Source organism: Plectropomus leopardus, chromosome 20 (genome assembly GCF_026936395.1).
Source record: "Plectropomus leopardus strain MGB_pleo_1.0 chromosome 20, ASM2693639v1, whole genome shotgun sequence".
NCBI classification, from domain to species: Eukaryota; Metazoa; Chordata; class Actinopteri; order Perciformes; family Serranidae; genus Plectropomus; species Plectropomus leopardus.
Window position 1 is genome coordinate 10,832,563 of NC_142195.1, and position 22,118 is coordinate 10,854,680.

The 22,118-nt window shown below is 40.1% G+C and overlaps 2 protein-coding genes and 1 long non-coding RNA gene across 8 annotated transcripts in view; 1 reads left to right on the plus strand and 2 right to left on the minus strand.

Moving 5' to 3' along the window:
- Nucleotides 1–859: 859 nt before the first annotated feature.
- On the plus strand, nt 860–13,360 carry alpk2 (alpha kinase 2). Its single transcript, XM_088070825.1, has 11 exons — nt 860–950; nt 3,211–5,195; nt 6,731–8,219; nt 8,321–8,468; nt 10,123–10,250; nt 10,357–10,401; nt 10,498–10,796; nt 11,345–11,433; nt 11,550–11,767; nt 11,869–11,917; nt 12,005–13,360. Exons 2-11 carry the CDS (start codon nt 3,399–3,401, stop codon nt 12,210–12,212), a joined length of 4,470 nt encoding a protein of 1,489 aa, XP_087926951.1. The 5' UTR covers nt 860–950; nt 3,211–3,398; the 3' UTR covers nt 12,213–13,360.
- Nucleotides 13,361–14,318: 958 nt separating this feature from the next.
- Nucleotides 14,319–15,744, minus strand: LOC148186176 (uncharacterized). Its single transcript, XR_015775110.1, has 2 exons — nt 15,504–15,744; nt 14,319–14,849 (listed from the first exon to the last, which is right to left on the minus strand). It is a non-coding gene; the product is annotated as an uncharacterized LOC148186176 (long non-coding RNA).
- Nucleotides 15,745–19,282: 3,538 nt separating this feature from the next.
- Nucleotides 19,283–22,118, minus strand: part of nedd4l (NEDD4 like E3 ubiquitin protein ligase) — a 58,577-nt gene continuing 55,741 nt past the window's right edge. For all 6 annotated transcript variants that reach the window (XM_042509807.2, XM_042509805.2, XM_088071553.1 and 3 more), the window contains one exon: nt 19,283–21,165. In XM_042509807.2, coding sequence (XP_042365741.2) covers nt 21,063–21,165 — 103 coding nt within the window. In that variant the 3' untranslated portion in view covers nt 19,283–21,062. The remainder of the gene's footprint in view (nt 21,166–22,118) is intronic.

Below are 22,118 nucleotides of genomic sequence, written 5' to 3' on the forward strand. Positions count from 1 at the left end.
CTGTTACACTTCAGGCTGTTCTCTGTGAGGATGCAGGTTGGTGTGATGTATGAGTCACAAAAATCCAGACTTTCCATTAGAGACACAGAAGCGTCAGAACCGTGTGAACTTTGCATCATTTAAAGGTACGTCCTCACCTTGTTTCTTGTCCTAAACCTAATCACAGTAACTTTTGTTGCCTAAACCTAACCTCCGTAAGTTAACTTCAATTATGCAAACGTTAAGGATGTAACGTCTTTTGTGGGGCACTAAATAATAGGATCAAACAAACTGTTGTGTATGTATTTTTATAGGACATCATACAAACCGTTACCGACACGCTGTATGCTTTTTGTTATTATTCATTTCGTTTTTATGGATGGATTTGTTACGGGCTGCAAAGGTGGTGCAGAGACACTGAGATATGGCAGACTGGGATATTCTGGCAAATTAAAAATCAGACAGGGCTTATCGGACAGGGGTATTTATAAGACAGGCACTACAACTGAGCATTTTAGACAGAGGGTGAATACAGGTGTATTCAGACAGACTGTTGTTGTGAAGTGTTTTGTAAACATTAAAGCATCTAAACTTGTTCTAGTAAAAAAATAAATAAATAAATATACAAGTATAAATCTAAAAATGAGCATAATGGTTCCTCTTTAAAGTTTCTCATTATTTCTGTCTGGCCAGAGTCAAAAACTTTCTTTGATTAAATTTCTACAACACCAACAAGTCAACATCTTCATCTGTAAAGTAGGCCATCACTGAAACAGGCTGTAAATATAGATATTGAGTGTTAAATGTTCAAGATCGGCACATGCCCGCAATATCAGGTAACTGACTTTGTACTTGCGGGGGGACAACATTTAAAAATAGACTCACACCCCGAGACCGCAGGCACTAGCCTGAGCTCAAACTGAAGTCCTACATCATAGGTCTATATACTCATCCACACGGCTATGACACGGGTACGTACTACATGCATGTCTAAAAATCCCATTCACACACTGAGATGACTGCGTTGATGCCGTTTTTGATGCTGACTTTAATCATGTGTGATGATTCAGCTGTGGGTTAGATATCTGTTTGTGGTTTTCTTTGGGAGTAGTGAATATTGTCAGTTACATTGCTTCGTCTTGCACTGTTGACAAATTGACACACACACACACACACACACACACACACACACACACACACACACTCTGCTGCGCTGCATGATACACTTTACCATCAGAATTAATTCTTTAAAGTGATTTATATACTGTTATGTATTTGGTGAATATTTGTTCAGTTTTCTGCTATTTGTAGTCATCAGTATTGAGAAAGTTGCATTTTGAAGCAGCTTATATTGTTATTTTTCAAACCTGAGTTCCTATTTCACGTCTTTCAAGCAAGTCGTCCACATACAGAAGATTTAAAGATGCAGCAGGCTCTTGAAGGGGGGTGTTGTGTGACCGAGGATGGATCTATTTTGGCACAGACATTCGAGATGAAATCAAATTACACTTTCAGTCACACAGGTGCCGACAGCTTTATTGTTTTTTAATGTCAGTAGAGATCAAGTCCTCTCGAATACACTAATCAAGCATACCAACAACATTGATTTCTGATTCATTTAAAACCCTTTAAGTGGCTCTATAAGTAGGTTACAACTCAGATATTTGGACTATTAATATGCCCGCCATAATCAAATCTAAATATAGAGTTTGTGTACTAAATGTGACTGCAGCATATCAAAAACATTTGATTAATTTAAGGAAAATAATCTTACAATTAGTAGTTTGTAAGGGTTTAAATGTGTTTGCAGAGTGATTTTTTTTTTTCTTCTTTTTTTAAAATCAAGGTGTTGGTCAACAGACTTGCTAAAGTTAGATAGGTTCAGTAAATGTAGTAAACATTTCAGGCTTGAGTTCTCAGCTAGGTGTCCTTCACTGCAGCAGGAATGTCACAAATGCAGGTCACGGGTGAAGATGTGCTGGTATTTTTCCAGTGTCTGTGCCACCAGTTCCTCTCCTGCAATCTGTATATCATGGTGCATGTTTTGAAGCCTCCCCCTTCAACACTTCATATTGGGCCTTATGCACATATGTCAGTTTGCCTGTAGTGGGCACCATGGGCCATGTGATTTTAAGACACAGCGATGCTTTTACAGTCACCAGAAGTCACTAAATAACTGCAGCTGTAATGTAAAAGAAAAGTAACATATTAAAGTGACAGTTCACCCATAAATTAGAAATACACATTTTTCCTCATACCTGTAGTACTAGATTGAGTCTATATTGTTTGGTTTTGATTTTGGGGTGAACTGTCACTTTATGAAATATCCCTGATGTTACTTGTCAGGTTAACTATGTTGTTGTCAACATTTTAATGACATCAGTACGTAAAAAATATGCAAAAACTTTACATATCTTTTACCAAATTATAAAGTTTGGAGTATCATGAATATTAAGGCCATGAGCAACAACAATACCTCATAAACCTCCACAGCAGATTCTCTGCTGAATGTGCGCATTAATGTTTTTTTTTTTTCGAAAAACTTGAATCAGAGGAACCTGAAATGCAAAAGAAAGTGTTGTTTGTGCTGACTGCTTTAAACGTTTCTTGACAAATTATTTATACGTGGATATGTTTACATTATTTTCAACTTAAGGCAAATGAAAGAGAAGTAGAAACCTTCATAATTTTAGAGCTAATTAACTAATATCATATATTTCAATGTTAACTCTTTAGACTATTGAGTAACATCAGAGATTCTGAACAGTTCACTAGATATGTAATTACTTGCAGGTCTGGTGGCTTGTGAACTCCATATTGTTACCTGGTAAATAGCTTATAGTGGTGGATCAGGAATGTGTAAAATGTCAGTAACACTTTTCAGTGAATCTCACAATGTCTCGTGAAGAAATCACACATAGTAGAGTATATGATAATATATTGATAATTTAGACAAGTCTACAGCTGTAACAACACTACCACCTCACACCAGACAATTTTATCAGCTTCGAGGTAACAACAACAACAGGAAGGCTTCCTGTTGATAAGGTATGTCAAGTGTCCTGTAAAAGCCTCTAAAATAGATGCAACATGCCAGTTAAAGGGGCATCTCCTGCAACTAAGATAAAGAGCCAGAGGGAGATAGTGGCCCTCACTTCAAATACTTCAGATCAGGGAGGAAAATACACACATGAACCTGAGATTATCTGACTGTCTGACTTCACTTTGCAGGCACTGAGTCAAAGGATCTAAGGATACAGTTTGACCCGGGGGAGGAAATGAGACCAGAAAAGCCGGGTACAAACAATCTGTGTGCAGAACTTTATGCCATTCATCGCAAAACTTGGCCCAAAGTTGCTGTTTGACAGCTGGAGTCTTGCTGCTGACAATCTACTCGAGCAGCACAGCCACAAGACCCGATGGATCCGTCACTTCTTTGCTCAGATGACCAAACACAGTCACCACCAGCTCTCACACACAGCCAAACTGAGGATTTAGACCCTCTTTCTTTTTTGCACACAGAAAACAAGCTGTCTACAAATGAGACAGGAGCAAGCGTTGTGTCAGATCTCTCAGACCCCAAAGACAAATCCACCGAGTCTTTTTCAAATGTTTCCAAAAGCCTCTCTCAGGAGAAAAGCACAGACTCAGACAGTTTAAAGCCGTCATCGCTCAGCTATAATGTGTCAGAATGTTTGACACTTTGCTCCGAGCTCTCACCAGTGGATGATGATTTCAGGGTTTGTAGCTATTTTGGTTCTTCAGAACCTGCATTACCTCTTTTACCTCACTTCTCTCATGACCTTATTTCACCTCTATCTGAATCTTTTTCAGAGTTTCACGTTAAACAAGAACCACAAGAAAATAGTACACCTCAACCTTTTGGGTTGATGTCATCAGCTTCTCAGGGTTCGATGGAGCCGTGTGTCACTGAGCCTCTCTCCAGCTCTGAACACAGTCGAGCCATGTCTCTATTAAGGTCGTTATCACATCAGTCGGATAGTTTAGAGAGTGATACAGCAATGGCACCTGTGCCAGACCTTTATATCTTTGAAAGTGACACGCAGGACTTCATCCTGAGGTCTAGCGCAGATCCCCAAGAGGCTCAATGTCCTAAATACCAGCCATTATCACAAACAGGGGGAAAAATCCATGACTGCAATACACATGTCCTGATGTGTGATTCAGACAAAGTGGCAACACAATGTCCTTACAGCTCTGTTGAGGAACGCGCTATAGCGGACTGTGAGTCAGCCGCAGGCCAACGTGCAAGGCCACCTGCCGTGGATGCCTGTGAAGCGGGCTGGATATTGGTAAATGATGGGAGGCGAGAGAAAGCAGAGGTCGCTGATTCAACCCCCCTTACACAGAGAAGCAACAGTCCTGTCGAGCTGTGGGTGGACGCATGCCAGTATCTGGCAGGTGAGGATGCCGAAGACTTGACGGGACATTCTGTGATGCAAGTCACCGGTGACTTGTCTCTTGTGTCTGGTTACAGCTCTGAAGGTAGTGAGGGGATTGGCTGGTCCAGCGATGACACCAGAAGTTGGGGGCCACCGGTTGAGAGGTGGTCATCAGTGGACAGCTGGGCAAGTGCACTCTCAGAGTGGACCGGGATCATCGCGGCTCCACCAGAAGACTTCACAGCTGTTTTCACAGAGATCGGGGCCGAGATAGATGCTCTGACACAGGCACTCGCAGAGGTCAATACAGAAACACAGACGTCTAAAGAGGGAGAGGGTCAAAAGCCAGCAGAGCAGGAACAACCGCAGCTACCCATGGGTGTCCAAGATCAACCTCTAGAGGCGCAAAATATCTCAGAGAGCTCCGTCCTCTCTGGGCAGAGTTGTCTGTCTTTGTGCCTCGAAGCTGCAGGCAGAGAGGGCACCCTGTGTGCTGAATCTCTGTGTGATTCAACAGCTATAACACAGGAAGAAAAGGAGCCGCAAGAAATCCAGAGCAGCCGGGCTGAGCGCTCTCCATGTCCCATACACCAGCACTCATCCATGGGGTCATCTGGTGTCATGGTGGCTCCCTCCTGGAGTGTGGATGTGATCCCTGAATCTACTTCTCCCAAACTTGACCTTTCTTGCTTTGGTAGATTTGTCAAATCGGACATTTTCATTAGCAGTGAAGGAGATCCAATCATACTGAATATAACAGAGGATACAGATTTGGAGGAACAAAATACACCTGCAGAGCTCATGATTGTGGAGGTAAGATGACTCACTATAGAGACTGACAGCTATTAATGTAGTGAAAAGTGTTGTAGAAAAGCATGAAATATGAGTGCATATTAACCCTCTGAAACTTGGATTGAAATCAATTTAGCAAGAAATTGATAAAATGAAGAAAATATAAAATGGCAAAGAAATGAAAACTAGTTTTTGAAAAGAGAGACAGAAAAAAAACATTATGGAATTACAAAAACAGGGAAAAATGTCTAAAAAAGTTTTTTCAAGTCATTTCCTTTCTATTGTTTTTTTTAAAACTTTTCTTTTATTACTAATTTTCAGGTAATGTTCTTGTAACTTTTATTAATTTTTTTTTTCTATTTTTTATTTTCTTTTTACTTTTTTGTAATGTTTTGGATCATTTCTTGTTAAGTTACTCATTGCCTTCTTTCAATGCTTTTTGAAAGAAATTCAGATAATTTGCTCAGGTTTCAAAGGGTTAACCTTGGGGATGGGATGTTTGTTGTTGCGCATCTTGGTCCTACACAGACGGACACAAACATGTCCACGTAAACACTCAAACACACAACACTTTCTCTGAAGTATGTGACAGATAGACAGCAGTGGAAAGATTCCCCGTTCATAGTGGAGAGAACAACAGCGATCACCTTCACATGCTGGCCAACACATAAATCAGTCATGCGCTTTGGTAGCAGGGCCAGAACGTTAAGAGACATTCCCTCTCCTGCCCTTGTCGCTGTTGTCCTACAGTATTCATAGCCTGGAGAGTGAAATCTTTGTATGAGACTCACGAGTATTGTCGCCTTGCTTTGGATCGGAGCCACTCATTTTGCACCCATGAAGGACTCTCACCCCTGGGCTTGATTCTGTATTATTGGATAAGTCCTTTGGCTCCCATCTCAAAGACTGACAGCTGTGTGTGCTGAAGGAAACGTGGAGTGCATGAGAGGAGAACTTCGGATGGACAGAAATGGCAACTAAGAATAGCTGAGAGTTCAATGATAATAGCATGCATCTGTGGCGTGTCAGGGTGGAGGGGTGAGAGGAGAGCACAGCTGAGGACTGAAACATGACCCTCCCTGACTCTCTCTCTCTCTTGCTCTCTTTATGTGAGCACCCTTTAACACACCCATTCCCTTTGCATCTCCTTTAAAAACCCAGGATCAGGACACCAACAGGTCCATAGGCCTAGGAGACTGCTTGTGATTGGCTTAGGTGCGCAAGGCATAGCTGGAGCTCCGGTCTTTAACAGAAAAAGTGTAGGGTTCAGTCGCATGCAGGACATATGGACTCTGGGATAAGATATATAAGCATGGTGTTTTATAGACGTCTGCTCTGTGACTTTATAGAAAGGTATGTATTTATTGCATCTGAATGTTATGGCAAGTTTTCCGCAGAATATGCCTTTAAAATAATTTAGTCATATTGATGCCAGCACTTAAACAGATTTATTTTACACCACATTATAGTGTCAGTGGAGTCTGACAGTCTTATACTAAAGAATACAATAAAATTGCCTAACATTTGTATTATTATTTGTCTATTTTTATTCTCAGCCCTTTGGAAATAAAGAGTGTGAAGTGACAGATGAACACGGTGTCCCCCACCCGAGCTCGGTTGCGGAGCAGGAAGCCAAAAGCAGCCCTGGGCCAGCTGAGGTTGATCGTAAAGGAGCCGAACCTTTAACAGATCTTGATTTCCTCGCCGCACACCATCTGACAAACTCACACGTGCCAGGTGTGCCCACACAACCTGGCCTCACGCACGTGTCGTCTGACACTTTACCAGACCTTGACGGAGCATGTCAGGTGGAGCCACGGTGGGGGAGTCCTAAGTTTATTACGCCCTTAGCTCCTCTCAGTATCGGCTCCTGCCTTGTCGGCCAGGGAGGCTGCCGTTTGGAAGGAGAGCAAACTTGTGCCAAGAAGTCTCTCAGTGGCAACACTTGTAGTCAACAGTGCACTCTTTGGCCTACCTCGGATGGGATTACAGACAAAACATCTCTGGAAGGTCATGAGTCAATTCATAAAAAGGAAAATACATTAAACTCTGCTGAGAAATCTTTACCAGAGAAACAACTGGACTTAGTCGCCGCAAGAAAAACAATAACTGAGGACATTCATGACCTCAGCAGAGAACTATCAAACTTGGTTGATTTTCCTGCTGATCATTTCATCATCTCGGAGGAGAACCGTGTTGCAGTCATCACTTTAGAATCAAATGACCCCTTTGTATCCAGGACTGCAAAACCCATCGCTATAGCTGCTATAACTGAGTTGAATCAGAAAACAGCTGAAAAGATGCCGCACAAAACCCACAAATCCAGCTCAGAGAGTAAAGCACGTGCCAAAAAGGACAAATCTGCTGGTCATCATCATGGTGCACAAGTTTCCAAGAAACAGGAGAATGTATCTCCCCATGTTTCAGCCCAGCAGGTCTGCAAACAGCAAGAGACTCACCCTCTTATCGAGGAAAATCACAGCAGTAAGAACACTCCTGTTGAGGACAAGGAGGCTAAATTAGTGATTGAGACTGGAGTGGTAACTGAGAAGGCATCAAACAAGCCACACGGCAAGAAGAAAAAGAAACATACTTCAACTGCAACAGGAGTGAAAAGTGTAGCTGAACCACTGGTTGAAGTGGAGAATGGAGCAAAACCAAAGACTGCAAGAGGAAGGATTGATATGTTTGAGGCCAAACTGGGAGCGAAAGCTGGGAAACCTCAAAGGGACAATAATCAGTCAGATGAGAAAAAGTCTCAGCAAACACAAACTAAAGTTTCGCAAGGAGAACAACCTCCACATCATGCAGATCCTAAAGACCAACAGGCAAAAAACATCACCAGTCCTTTGAAAGATGATATTATCAAAAGACGTCGCCTGTCAGGGGACAAGTTCGGGAAGATTGTCAGTGTTTTGGAGTCTAAACTACCGAAGCCAGATGTTCCTATCCAGGCAAAGGGGGAAGAACCAAAAGTAGATGCCGGGGCAATGCGTAAGAAGCCATACAGTGAAGTGGTCAAACAGAAAATCCTTCCTAAAGAAGGTAAGACATATACATTGAACAATTTCTCTGCTAAGCACTCTATGACACAAAATAAAATGATTGCAGTACCTCTTTGTAAAAGCATGTGACGATGTCTGCAGAGCCCAAGGTGGTGCAGCCTATCCAGGCAGTGTCAGTGAGCGGGGATCCCCAGAGTCTGTGTTTGTGGTGTCAGTTTTCGGCCGTCTTCTCCCACCACACCGTCACCTGGAGCAGAGGGGGCACTGTCCTGTCTGAGATCAAGAGAAGGTATTTAGATTTATTTTACATGATTTTTATATTTTCCTAAACTTTACCCTCATCTTTGTAGAACCTCTATAACTCAATACACCACAAAACACCAACCAGTATCTTCTATGTACCAGTGATTTACCAAATAGGCCATCATAATTAGATTATCTTTGTGACGTTATACTCCTTTAATCTAAATCATGCTACAGCAGCTGTTTCCTACCATCTCAAGTTCCCACACAGTCCCTTACATATGGACTAAAGTCTTTTATTGACACCACCGTATTCGCTATATAAACTGCCTTTAAAGTTGTTCAATAGGTCAAGGATGCACTTATGCTACTAAGTTACCTCCAGTCACGATTTTGGGGAGCAGGTAGCAGGCTTTGACCCAAATTCAGAGAACAAGTGAGGCAGCTGGATGAATTCAAAGATTTATATAAAAAATGTGTACAGTCCCAAAATCAGGCAGGTGACAGCAGACAGGTACAGGAAAGCAGGTAACAGGACTCCAAACCAAACCAGGAATAGTGAGGGACAGGTGAAACTAATCAGGGCGGGGCAGGCAATCAAAACTGGCCGAAAAACACAAGGGCAGGAAGTGAAGTGATTTAAAATGGGATGAGATGTGAGTTTCAAAACAAAACAGGAAATGCTGAGCATGAATGAAGAATAGAAAATTAAAACAAAGCACAATATGACCTCAAGAGGAGATCGGGGAAGATCATATTTCATCCAGTGTCATGCCAACAGTGTTGCTTGCTAACTCCAGGCAGTCATACAGGCAGCAGTATTTAACATTAGGCATCAGAAAACTGGGTGGAAAGTTTTTTATGCAGTTCTTTGACGGCAGGGATAAATTTGACTTTCTTTATATTGGAAAAAGATAACTTTTTAACTTTCCGTCCCCCACCAATCTCCCACCAATCCATCTCTAATGTGTGTGTTATTGTCGGCACTGCCGTCTCAAGGATAACTACTAACCAAATTGCTTTCTGTTTTCCTCTCACTAACAGAAACACTTGACACACTGCATTTTGTTTTCCACAGTTACTTTGGTTGTTCTTGTTGTTGTTCTTGTTGTTCTTTGGTCTGTACTTTGTTTTGCATTGATACTCTTTGATGGCAATTGCTACTGATGGGAAAATGAGAAATTGCTATCCTCTTCCTGTTTTGGTTGTGCAACAGTTGACATACTTCGTTTTGCTGTAAATTTAGCCTTCATTTTTCAAGGAGATCATACTTGGTAGCAGCCCCATCATATGGTGTGGCTCTCTCAGTGACATCTGCGTATACTTATGATGTTTAAGGTATCCTTCTGTGTCAGCTGTTTACACTCCTGGATACCTCTGTCTGGTTGGATGCAGGAGGTGGCTTTTGGCATCATGCTTGTGCACCAAAAGTATGGACAGAGCAGATGTAGAAAAACATTATGATAAAAAAATATGTAACTTTGACATCTATGACTACCTTCACTTACATAAGACTCTGGTCAGTGGGAACATTCTCCAAGAGGAGCAACTAAAGCAGTTAGATATCAGCAAACACAGTTCATATTTTTGGCAAAGAAATCATCCTGGATTGGCATAATGTATAAACTAGATTAGGGTTGCTGTGTAAAGATCAGAGGCTTTGACTGGTGCATGTTCTGACACTGTACCTGTCTCTATAGTGCAGGGGACGAGAGCAGAGTGTCGCTGACCATCTCCAACGCTTCTCACAAAGACTTGGGCAAATACCAGTGCCAGCTCACCAGTTCACATGGATCAGTCACCCAGGACTACCTGCTCACATATGAAGGTAAAAAAAACAACAAACATACTGTATGTAAACTATAACATCTAAAACACAAATGTCGTTAAAAAATGTGTATCAAATATTTTTCTTCTTTTTGACCATCTTACAGTGCTCAGTGAGATTGTCATCCCTCCATCCCCAAAGATTGTCCCATGTGAGTTGCAATCAATCTTAGAAAAATTTATGACTTCCTGAGCTTTAAAGCTTTCAAGGATTTTGACACATAACAGATGACAAATTGTCTTTCTAGCTGCCCCTGTGGATGTTGCGAGTGAAGAAGAGGATGTCAACTGTTCCCGTCTGATATTCAAAGAGGATTTCCTAACAGACCAATACTTTGGAGAGAACCAACCTGTCAGCATCATCACTGAAAAGGTCCACTTTGGGGAGGGGATGCACCGGCGGGCTTTCCGGACCAAGATGCAGGCGGGTCAGATACCTCTGTCTGTACCTGGACACTCGTGTGTGCTCAAAGTACACAATGCTATCAGCTACGGGACCAAGAACAATGACGAGCTCGTTCAGAAGAACTTTACATTGGCTGTAGAGGTAAGAACGTCAAAGGACTCTCCAACAGACCTTCATTGCTAAAAGTGTAATTGCATTGTGTTTGTAAAAGTCCTCTTTGGGAACCAAGCACAAATTAATCAGTCAATATAATTATAAAAATAATTAATTATGACATAATTACAATATCTTCACCCCAACATTTCAACATCACCTCAATGTAAAGTGTATAGGCTGAGCAGGAACTGGCTGGCAGAACAGAAACATTACTTGGCATATTCAGTGCGTCGCATATCCTGGAGGTAAACCTGGAGGCTAATAACTCTTTTTGCCATAAGCACCAGTTGGTGACCACTAACCACATCACTTGCCAACCATCAGCCCTGTTTACTCCTTGGTCTGAAGGGGAAGTCCGGAAGAAAATGCTAAATTGGGATAAACTGGAATTATAACGTGGATTATGGCAATGTTTGGCCTCACAACACTGCGTTGCATCATGGTTACAAATGACCGATGCGTTTGTGGGTTTGTCTCAAACAGATTGTGGCTGCAGCTATACATGTCTATATACGTGACTTTTTGTTTTGTAGGAGTGCCAGGTCCAGAACACAGCAAGAGAGTACATCAAGGCGTACACCACTGTCGCTCAGTCTATTGAATCCTTCGGAGAGATCCCAGAGTGAGTGACATAATGACAAGCTGCAAACTTAATGCACAACAAACAATAACTCTGCTTTCATTTCAGAATAACGTAAAATACTTGTAACTCAATTTTTTTCTTCATTCGTCCTTCAGGATTATTCCCATCTACCTGGTTCACCGTCCGTCAAATGACATCCCATACGCCACACTGGAGGAGGAGCTGATCGGTGACTTTGTCAAGTATTCGGTCAAGGACGGCAAAGAGATCAACCTCATGAGACGTGACTCGGAGGCGGGGCAGAAATGTTGTGCTTTCCAGCACTGGGTCTATCATAAGACGGAGGGCAACCTGCTGGTTACTGACATGCAAGGTTGGAAAAAAAGAGAAAATTTTGAAATGAGTTCAGAAAGTTTTATCTGCAAATTATTAAATTTAGAGAACTGATATCGATCTGATTTTTGTTGTTTTCAGGAGTGGGAATGAGGCTCACTGATGTGGGGATCGCCACCTGTAAGAAGGGGTGAGTTTTTTGTCTTTTTTGACACCAATAATAGAAGCAAATTGTTAACACATGAAAATCGATATATTAATATTTATGTCTTTTTAGATATAAAGGCTTCAAAGGAAACTGTTCCACCTCCTTCATTGACCAGTTCAAAGCTTTGCACCAGTGCAACAAATACTGTGAGATACTGGGCCTCAAATCCCTGCAGCCCAAACCTAAAAAGCCTCTGTCTGCTCCAAAAGCCAAACCCCAACCCTCTGCTGCACCCAAGAAGAAAACATTTGGTCCAACAGTGAAGGGCAAGTCATAATAAGAAGAGAATCTCGGACTACGGGGGGGTTCGTCATTAATGAACTGGTTTTAGGTAATTTGCTTCATTTTTTTTTTGGACTTTGTCATAAAGAGTTGTCAAAGATGAATTAGAGATGTGTCCAAACTTTTGGGCTGCAGAGGGTCAGATGATGGAGGAGACAGATGTGTTTGACTATGAAGCGAGCAACTGTTGTTTCATAAGAGTTTTTGCTTCATCTCATGTTGAACATTTGAGAGTGATACTTTATTTAAAAGTTTCTGTACGAGTGATTTTTCTGAGGACACTTTATGTCACGAGTTTTGGGAAAACTGTGACAAATTTTAACAAACACTTGAAAATGATGGTGTTGATAGTGTTGAACTGTGATGTCTTAGAGGATGCTTTGTTGGTAAGGTGTGACGATTTTCTTTACAGATCAATGCAGATTTTCTTTTCTTGTTTTTTTTTTTTTTTTTTCTTCTGTGATGTTTTCAAGCTATGAGTTCATTAAATTAATGAACTTGTTAATTAATTGATTAGAGAAAATATTTTTTAAGTAGGCTGTAAGATGAATACACACGGTATAGAGGACATTTTGGGTTCCGTATGAGTGGGTCGGTTTTGTGTGTTTGGTTTGCGGAGTGACAAAGGTGTTTGATGATATTCACATTAATGTCACATAATTACAGTATTTATTCATTTAGTAAAAGCTACGGATTCAGAATGAGCTCATACGTTATTCTGGAAACAACACAAAGACATTTTGTACACATAAAGCTCATGTAAAGTATACTTTTGAATGTATGCACTGAAAAATGTGAAGATTTATTGATTTTCTTATCTGGTGCATTCTTGTTAAACTGATTTTAAATGTCTGGCATCATTTCAAGGATCTTTACTGTGCTGGTCTGGCTTAATCTAAGTGAGAGTCATGTAAAACTAAATCCAAACACGACATCAAGGGCCTTACTTACTTCCATATAATCTCAATAACATCCCAGCTGTTCAATGGCACTGTCAAACGGTCTTCATATAATAAGCTTTTCTATCCTGTTCTCACTGTTGCTTTTTAAATCCCTGACCTTTGGCCCTCAGGTTGAGGGTTGGGGCCAGTGTGTGAGCACACAGTAGATCTTTGCTATTAAAGAGATGTTGCTGGTTGACAATGCTTTGTGGTTTTTTTCTTATGAAGTCAAAGGGACGACTCAAAAATACTTATTTTCCCCCTTGACCTGTAGTGTGCTAAATCAGTCTAGATTGTTTTGGTGTGAGTTGCTGAGTGATGGAGATATCGGCCTTAGATATGCCTGCTTTCTCTCCAGTCTCCAATATAATGGAGCTAGATGGCACTCGGCTCGTGGTGTTTAAAGTGTCAAAAAAAAATCCATGTCTCTGTCCAGATATCATGACCCAGTTACTCAAGATAATCTACAGAACTATTTTCTTTTTGTGGAACTACATCTGCAAACCGGATCAAAACGTTGAAGGAAGCGTGCATCTACAGCTAGCTCACCTAGCACAACTGAGCTAGCTCAGCTGAACACTATAATTCACATCTCAACCTGTTATGAATACGAGCCTCTTGTCTATTGGTAGATGCACGCTTTCTTTTGTGCACGTGTGACTCAGTAGAAAGAAAAAAAAATAGTTCCTATATGAAAGTGTATGAAATTGTCTTTAGTAACTGGATCGTGATTTCTGGAAAGAGACATTACTTTTGATTTTTTCAGATGTGTTTTTTAGGCACTTTGAGCACCACAAGCTGAGTGCCATCTAATTCCATTATACTGGAGAGGAAGCAGACATCTCTACGGCTGATAACTTCAACACTCGGCAAGTCACACCACAACAATCTAAATTTGATAAATACCACCACAGGTAAGAGGAAAAATGTGTATTTTTGATTTGGTGGTGAACTGTCCCTTTAAATCAACACATTTCCTGTAATGGGACCTCTGACCTACAGTTTTTAGGTATGAAGGCTGTTGCATTGTGATTCTGACTCTGTCTGTCCACTTGTCTTTGTACATGGGGCTGGATTTGAAGACATTTATAAAATATATAATATAACATTATATTCTCTTCTTAGAAATGTGTGAAAGTTCCCACTACAGCAACAAACAAAAAAAAACCAAACACTTTATTTACATCATAAAATATAGTGCTACAACTATTTATATAAGATGACCTGATTACATTTTGGGAAAAAGTTAAAAAGATGTCAACACAGGAAATGGCGGCAGCATGAAAACAAATGGGCCGTCTATTTTTATTTATACCAACAGGAGAAGGTCTCCAGCAGCAAATTAGCACCTCAAATACGAAAGTAAGTGGGTCACACTCAGAGGCCCAAGACCATGTACAATGTATCAACACACTTTATCTATTTTCATCTCTGCCCCTGCTGCATGGTGTCATGTGCTCAACACATTTTTAGGATTTACAGCATGAATGAGGAAACTTACACGTCTAGAAAAAGAAAATGAAGATATGGGGTAATGAGGTCCTTTTCACACTGTAGCTATTTAGTGTGATAATGGCGTTTGATACACAGGACACAAACACCATTGTCACACTCCACAGCTCTGGAGGACAACGTTTACTGGAGACACTGCAGGCAGACAGGCTGTTAATGCAAATTGGTGGATGGTGGACCTGGTGAAATAAAGAAAAAATAAGAAGTTTGGTGGCATGAAATAAATGAAGACAGATGGCAAGAACGAAAGTTAGAGAGGAACAAAGATAGTGGTAAAGGGCATAAATAAAATCACAGTAAACTTATGATTATGATTATCCATGTAACATTTAACTATATATATATCCATCAATAAGCTAAAAAAAAATGCGTAAAAAACACAGAAAACCATAGAAAATGGTGAAAATGATGCTGAGTAAATACTCAAAGTTTATCCAAAGTGTCCAAAGTCCATGTCTTTTTTGCTGAATGTTGGGATGGCTGCACCTGTGTGCATTTGAAAAGTGTGTGTGTGTGTGTGTGTGTGTGTGTGTGTGTGTGTGTGTGTGTGTGTGTGTGTCTGTGTAACAGAGTAAAACGGCACCTGTGTGATCCCCATTTCTTTCACATAAATTTTTTTGCTTCTTTTTTTGTCTAAAATGTAGTTGGAAAAATAGAGCTGCTTCTGTATGTATGTCACAATAGGTTCAACACATCTTCTTCTGCTTTATACCATATGACATTATACTTCTGAATTGGAAATGACACGTCAGCTATCAACTTTACTAACAAAACTGTGAGATAAAAACATGATTAAAGGAATCAGATCCATTCAAGGACCTCAACCAACTCACCTCAAGTTTCTAAAGTGGATCCTCTTTCCAGAATTCATTTATTCATACCCAGCCATCATCCTCCTGCTCCTGATCCAGCTATTCTCTCCTCTCTGCTCCTTTCCTCTCACACCGGCGAATCTTTGTGTCCTCCGAGTCTTTCCAGGCAGTTAAAAGTCCAGTTTGGTGTCTGCAGGTTCATGAGGTGATATGTGGCGCATTTGGGTTTGATGGCGTCCCGTTCCAAGTCTTTATGTAGACAGAGCAGAGTTTGGACAAACAGCCAGTTCCACATTAGTGATAAGCTACAGGGGAAGTATTGATCGACCCTGACCAGAGGTAGAGGGTGAGGGGTGGAGGAGGGGGAGACCAAAAAACTGCCCCGGTGAAGCAACATAGCAAGGTTTCAGTAAAAGTCACTGTGAGCTGAGTGTAAGATTTAACATGATGATTCCTGACAGAACGAACTGGGAAAATCCATCTGACATGATATGGAGTCTGGAGGGCCCAAAAAGTTTCTCCAGACTTTGGAGTCAAATTAGACACTCATGAAGTCAAAGATTGTACTAAACACACTTGCAACTTTGTCATGTGATTATTCCATAAATTAAATCCTAACTGTAGCCTATTTATCTGAGAGCAAATAAGGACAACAGATTTATTTTGTTCTTCATTGACTACAGTGCTTCAGCAAGTGAATGTCCAGATTCTTAGTAGTTAATAGTTAATGGGTAGAAAATAGTTAATGGATACACTATGCATAGTGCGATGTCCCCAAGGATTAGTTTCATAATAAAACCTGACACCCAGGCCAGATTATGAAATAACATCCCTTTAACTGGAGGTCTTTTAGTGTCACACTGCTCAGTTTTCACCTTCTATACCATAATATTAAATTAGGCGTACTTATACTTCTGGAGTTGTTTGTGGGTGTATGGAAAAATTGTGGGGGAGTATAGCTGATTTGAAAAATGTCACTGTTTGATTAGCAACATATAAATTAGCTATAGACCGACATTTTTTAGTCAGATTTTACACAAGAACACCACATGCAACGGAAAGACTACCCAGCAACATTTTGATGGTAGTGAAGGCAATGGTACTCCACAACTGATGCTGTTAAAGTCAAGAGAAATACTTGCAAACAGATGTTGCACTGATCATTGATTTGAAAACTCTGATATAAAAACTTGCTTTTATAAGTTGGCTGCATTCTGCGGACTGAGCAAGCAATTGCAATTTGTATTTCAGGACAGCATTTTATGTTTAAATATAAGAATGTAGCAACTCTTTGTACTTTGAAATCTAAGCCAAAGCTATCCTGAAATAATAAAGTAATAATATGGGCAAGTTTCCTTTTAGGGATGTTTTGAATTAATAGCCTTTAAAGGACTATCTTACCCACAAAATGATCGTTCATCAATTACTCACCCTGTGTTATGTTTAATTTGTGAAGAAAACACTGTTTTTCTTGCATGTCTCCTCAGTGAACAGAGAATCTAAAAATGGAGAAAATGCATCTATTTTATCCAGTCGTAAGCTCAGAACTTCCCAAATGCATGCATTTTTGCTTAAACACTTGCATAAACAGTCAAGCACAGACAAGTAGTGTTACTGCAATATTAAGGCTTTTTAGCAAAAATGCATATGTACGGGAAGTAGGACACTGAGCATACGACTGGATAAATGAGACTTTGATTTATTCTGCAGGAGTTGTGTGAGAGTTTGTAAATGGATGTTTTATTTTGTTATATTTTTACAGTTGTTAAACGTGTCCAACCATGACTTCAATTCATTAAGAATTTTCTTCATTTTTGGATTCTTCATTTTGCATGGAGACATGCAGGAAGAAAAGGAGGAACAATTGTTTCTTCACGAACTCACCATGATGCAGGGTGAGTATCTGATTTTAAAAAAATGGTAATTTTCGGTTGAAGTATTCCTTCAAAATAAAATAAATTACAGGTTTGCACATGTAACACTTAGCAGTGGAACCACATTAAAGCTGAAAACATTAATCATTTGAATATTTTCATAATTTAATCATGAACTTTATGTCCCATATGCAGTTTTACCTTCCCATCAGGGTTTCATTAAGGTCAGCACTGTGACGTAACAGAGGCCTGTGAGTACGAGCCTCTCTTATCTTTTACAGGAAACCGAAGAGTGTGTTTGTGCTTTCTTGTGATTTATTCTATCAAGTTATGTTAACATTTATTCTCATTTGCGCTTTGCGATATTGTTTTTGGAGCAGGTGGAATGTTTTAAAAGGTGGATCTAAAGAAGAGTTGGCTCTTGGCTTGTTTGTGACCAGATCGAGGATAGCGGGGCTTGATAAAATGTCCCCGCACAGGCAGGGTGGCTTTTATTTGCTTGTCCTTGGAGCTGATAACTCGTAGATTGCCTGTGTGAATGAACTGAGGTCCCTTCACCACACCACGTGCACACGGACACACCAAAAAAAGTGAGATAGAGAGATATGTAAGACTCATTAATATCTCAGACAGGTGATTTTAATAAAACGGCCTCCCTCAGCAGCAGCACCTGTCCATGTGGAAGTACGGCCTTTTTAAACTCTGTGACCTCCTGTGAGTGGAATATGTCGTCACAAGTAAAAGAATGAAATGAAGTGTCGTTGCCACGCAGCTGTTACACTTGGAAGGAAAATTCTGGTATTCCTTTACATTGTAAGTCAGAAATTACTTTAAAAAAAAAAAAAGGTCAGTTCAGCTCAGTATGATTGAACTGGCAAGTATAAGAAGTCTCAGAACAGCCCCTTTTAGTGTATCATATTAAAATGTGTTATATAAAATATAGGATTTCATCTCTTTATTGAAGCAAAACATCCCTTAGCAATATGAAAATATGTTTCAGTTGTGAAGAGCTCCTGCACGAATTTTTGAAGCAGCGTTTTCGTGATGTACTACTTGATGTGGGGCTACTTGTGCACATCTTTTTATACTGTTGGGAAGGTTTGTTTATAACAATGCATCCTCATTTACAAGATGGTCATGTTTTGTGTTTAAATTTTAAAGGAGCTGTATGCCAAAATCAGAACTGTAATTCAGAGTCTGGGATGGGATTGCCTGTACACGGCTCTCAACATGGAGGTGGCTGAGCCGACGGCTAGCAGCTTATGGTACTAACAATGACAAAAGTACTGACAGAGCTGGTATTAACATAAGGGGGGAGCGGAGGGAGAGCATCATGCTTATGTGACAACGATGTTTCACCACTGTGGTATGAGCAAACAGCAAAGCAGCTCTGATTAGCTAGCCAGTGCGGACTAAGCTGGAGTAAGCTGGACTAATTACAGAACAAAAAACAGAAAAGCTCGGATTACAACACACAGAGGTAGTCAGTGGTGTAGTGGTAGTTTTTGTGGTGGGTGTACTTCTGGGTAGATGAGTAAGTTACCGAGGAGGGAAGTGGGAATACTCGCGTACATATTTCAATGGCTTTTTGGCTGAGAGGTGGATAAACTGTAAGCAGCCAGAAAAAGTATACATGAGTAAACCCTCCACTACACCACTAGAGGTAGTGTCACTTTGCAATTACTCCATCACATCCTTACATAGCAAAAAGGTTTTGCCACTACATCAATGCTCTGAATGTTGAAGGTTTAAATGTCAGCAAAGAGTCTGATTTAAGATGTTTGGATTGTGAATTTTACATTTATACATGACTGTTTGACAGTAACTTGTCAACAGTCGACTCTCATCCACATCATTTATTTTTATGAATCTTCTGTTTCAGTACGAGGAAACTTTAAGTCCAACACATCAACTCAAACAACACACTCTGAGAAGTTTCATTTTTATTTGACTGAAGTTAAATGAACCACAAAGAGTTGCAGAGAGTGGTGGAATCTTTAACAAAAGTGATATTTTTCTGTCATTCATTAAAAAAAGGACTAATCTTTACTGAGTCAGTGGGAGTGATGGGATCACAGGAGGGAGGAAACACAAGGGAGGAAAAAAAGGTAGAGACAAAAGAAAGGAAATACTAAAAGGATGTGAAGTCTCCGCTTCACTTCTGTCAACTTTTTCTACCTTAGCAGCAGCCCAGATTTACAGACTATTTATATTGCACCGGGTAAGTGCTCCGAATGGAAAAAAAAGAATCACATTCAAGTTAATGACAAAAGACATACACAGGCGACGTGACCTCAGAGTGATCTATAAAGTGCCCTTTAGGTTCAATGGTGTTAGAAAAAGGAGAGAGGAACAAAAAAACATAAAAAAGAAAAAAAAAGTTTTTCTTCGTAAGAAACGTGCTGCTTTATATTCAGTGGCAATCACAGCTTTTCTCTCAAACAACCGCGCACGCACACAGCTTCATTTTTAGAGTTGTTGATCAGTAATACTTCTGTTAAAGTCATACATATATTTATATATCATGAAAGAACTTAAAATGTGTTTTTTCCAACAATTTACAGCATTATGAACAGCAACAGGCATGAGAATATTAATATAATCAAATGTTTCAGAGAAACGATCTCCAAGTTTTCCCTTCTCGACCGCGAGACCGATTACACGTCCAAATTACTACGATGTAGTCAAAGCAAACACAAGATACAGTTTCATGCTGCTTTCATAGCACTACAATAAAAACCAGTTTATTCAACACATTTGCTATCACCATAACAAATGATATGGATTAATTATTTCCCAGACTAGCCAGATTAACACTTCACACATGTCATATAGAACTGTCAAAATAGTAAACAACATTGTTTATCAGTACAAATACGTTGAGAGTATTTTCCTGCGAGATTTATACCAATGATTTAAAAACAAAAATTCCCATGTTGACAAAAACTATTAAAAAAAAAAATCATCTTTGGGGATTCTGTTGTCCCCCGTTCTTGAATCTTACCAGTGGCTAAAAATAAAAAAAAGGAAATTATTCTACAAAAAGGCTGCAGCGGCGATTTCTGATCACACAACATATAGACAAGGCTCTACGGAGGGGTGTGGCCGATTTTCCTGAAATGTGATTGGCTAGCATTCCTAAGGTAATCTGGTGTTGGTCTAAGGATTTGAGAGAGTTGTGATCATAGTGCCATTTGCAGTTTCTTAGAGAAATAGTGCATGTAAGAGCCAAATTAAGGCCATGCTAAGTCCCCTCCACTGAAGGGTGCTTGAATACTGTGCTATAAGTGTACATAGAGGAGCTATTGAAATGCATTAGTGTTTTCCAGCACTGTAGATTTTCACAGGACAAGGGTAGAGAGGAAAGAAACGGCAGATCAGGGGCCAGCTCATTCATCGCTCATGCCTGTGAATAATAGATTTCAGCATTCAAACAGTGCGACTCTCCCGCTCTTCCCCCAGCACCTTTAAGGAGTGACCTACCCACTCTGAAAAGATTTAAAGACGTAGGCATATTGGCTCGACAAATCGCTGTACGATCTCAAACCGCCTGCGCTGTGGAGGTGGCTTACAGTCAGGCTTTACAGTACAACATGCTCGCACAGAACTGCTACAGCAGCTGGTTTGACATCCCTGTGGCTTTTTGTTTTGTTTGTTTATTTTTTTTTATTGTTGGTTGGTTGGATGCAATCAGAGGCTGCAGTTTTTAGTCGACCCCCTCGAAGCCCTGCGCGTTCTCCACGGCCATGAGGAGTTTCTCTCTCAGATCCTCGAATGAGTCGTAAGTGGGCAGATCCAAGCGGTTGAAACTGGGGAGAAACACAATTGATTTGATAGATGATAGAGGCATAGATAGACAGATAGATAGATAGTATCTTTGCTGTGTCTTAGAGAAGCCAAATACAATTTAAAAAAAAATCAGAAAACACAAGAAAAAAAAAAAACATTAAAAACACACAAATGCACAATATACAAGAGAAAATAGTGCAAACAGGCATGTTGGAGCAATACATTATATAAATATAAATAAATAATCAAAGCGCATCTTACAAAATAGCACTTTCCCTTAACACAATTATTGTGTGTTCATTGCCTGAATGGCATATGGAATAAAGGACTTCCTATAAATGTTACGACTGTTTTTTGGGACCCTAAATCGACAGCCAGACGGGAGCAGCTCAAACTCTGAGTGTAATGGATGTGAGGCGTCTGCAATTATATGTTTGGCCCTCCTGCGAACAGCACTGTCAAATATATTGCTTGTTTTGCTCTAATTGGCAAATTATAAAAACTTTACATGGTATTTGGTTTTAAAATGCAAAAACAAAAGTATTTGTAGCCATGTGACAGTTATGTTGGCCTGTCGGTCGATGCATCCACTTTAGTCCAGACTAAAATATCTCCTCAGCTACTGGATGGACTGGCATGAAATTAGGTACAAACATTCATGGTTCCCAAATGATGTATCCCAATGATTGTTGTCATCCCCTGACTTTTCTCAAGGGCCTTCATGAGGTTTATATGTGTGGTTTTAAGCAAAATGTTTCAACAATTATTGGATAGTTTGCTATAAATTTGGTATTGGCATTTACTTTGTCGACCCCCTGACTGTTCACATAGTGCTTCCTAGGTTTTTTACTTGTCCAAATCTTTGTTTATAACTAAAATCCTGAAAACTAATGATGCTGACATCAGCTGTTATCTCCATAAAAAAAGATAACTGAATTATGTATTCAGAATGAGGAGGCAAAGTACAAAATTT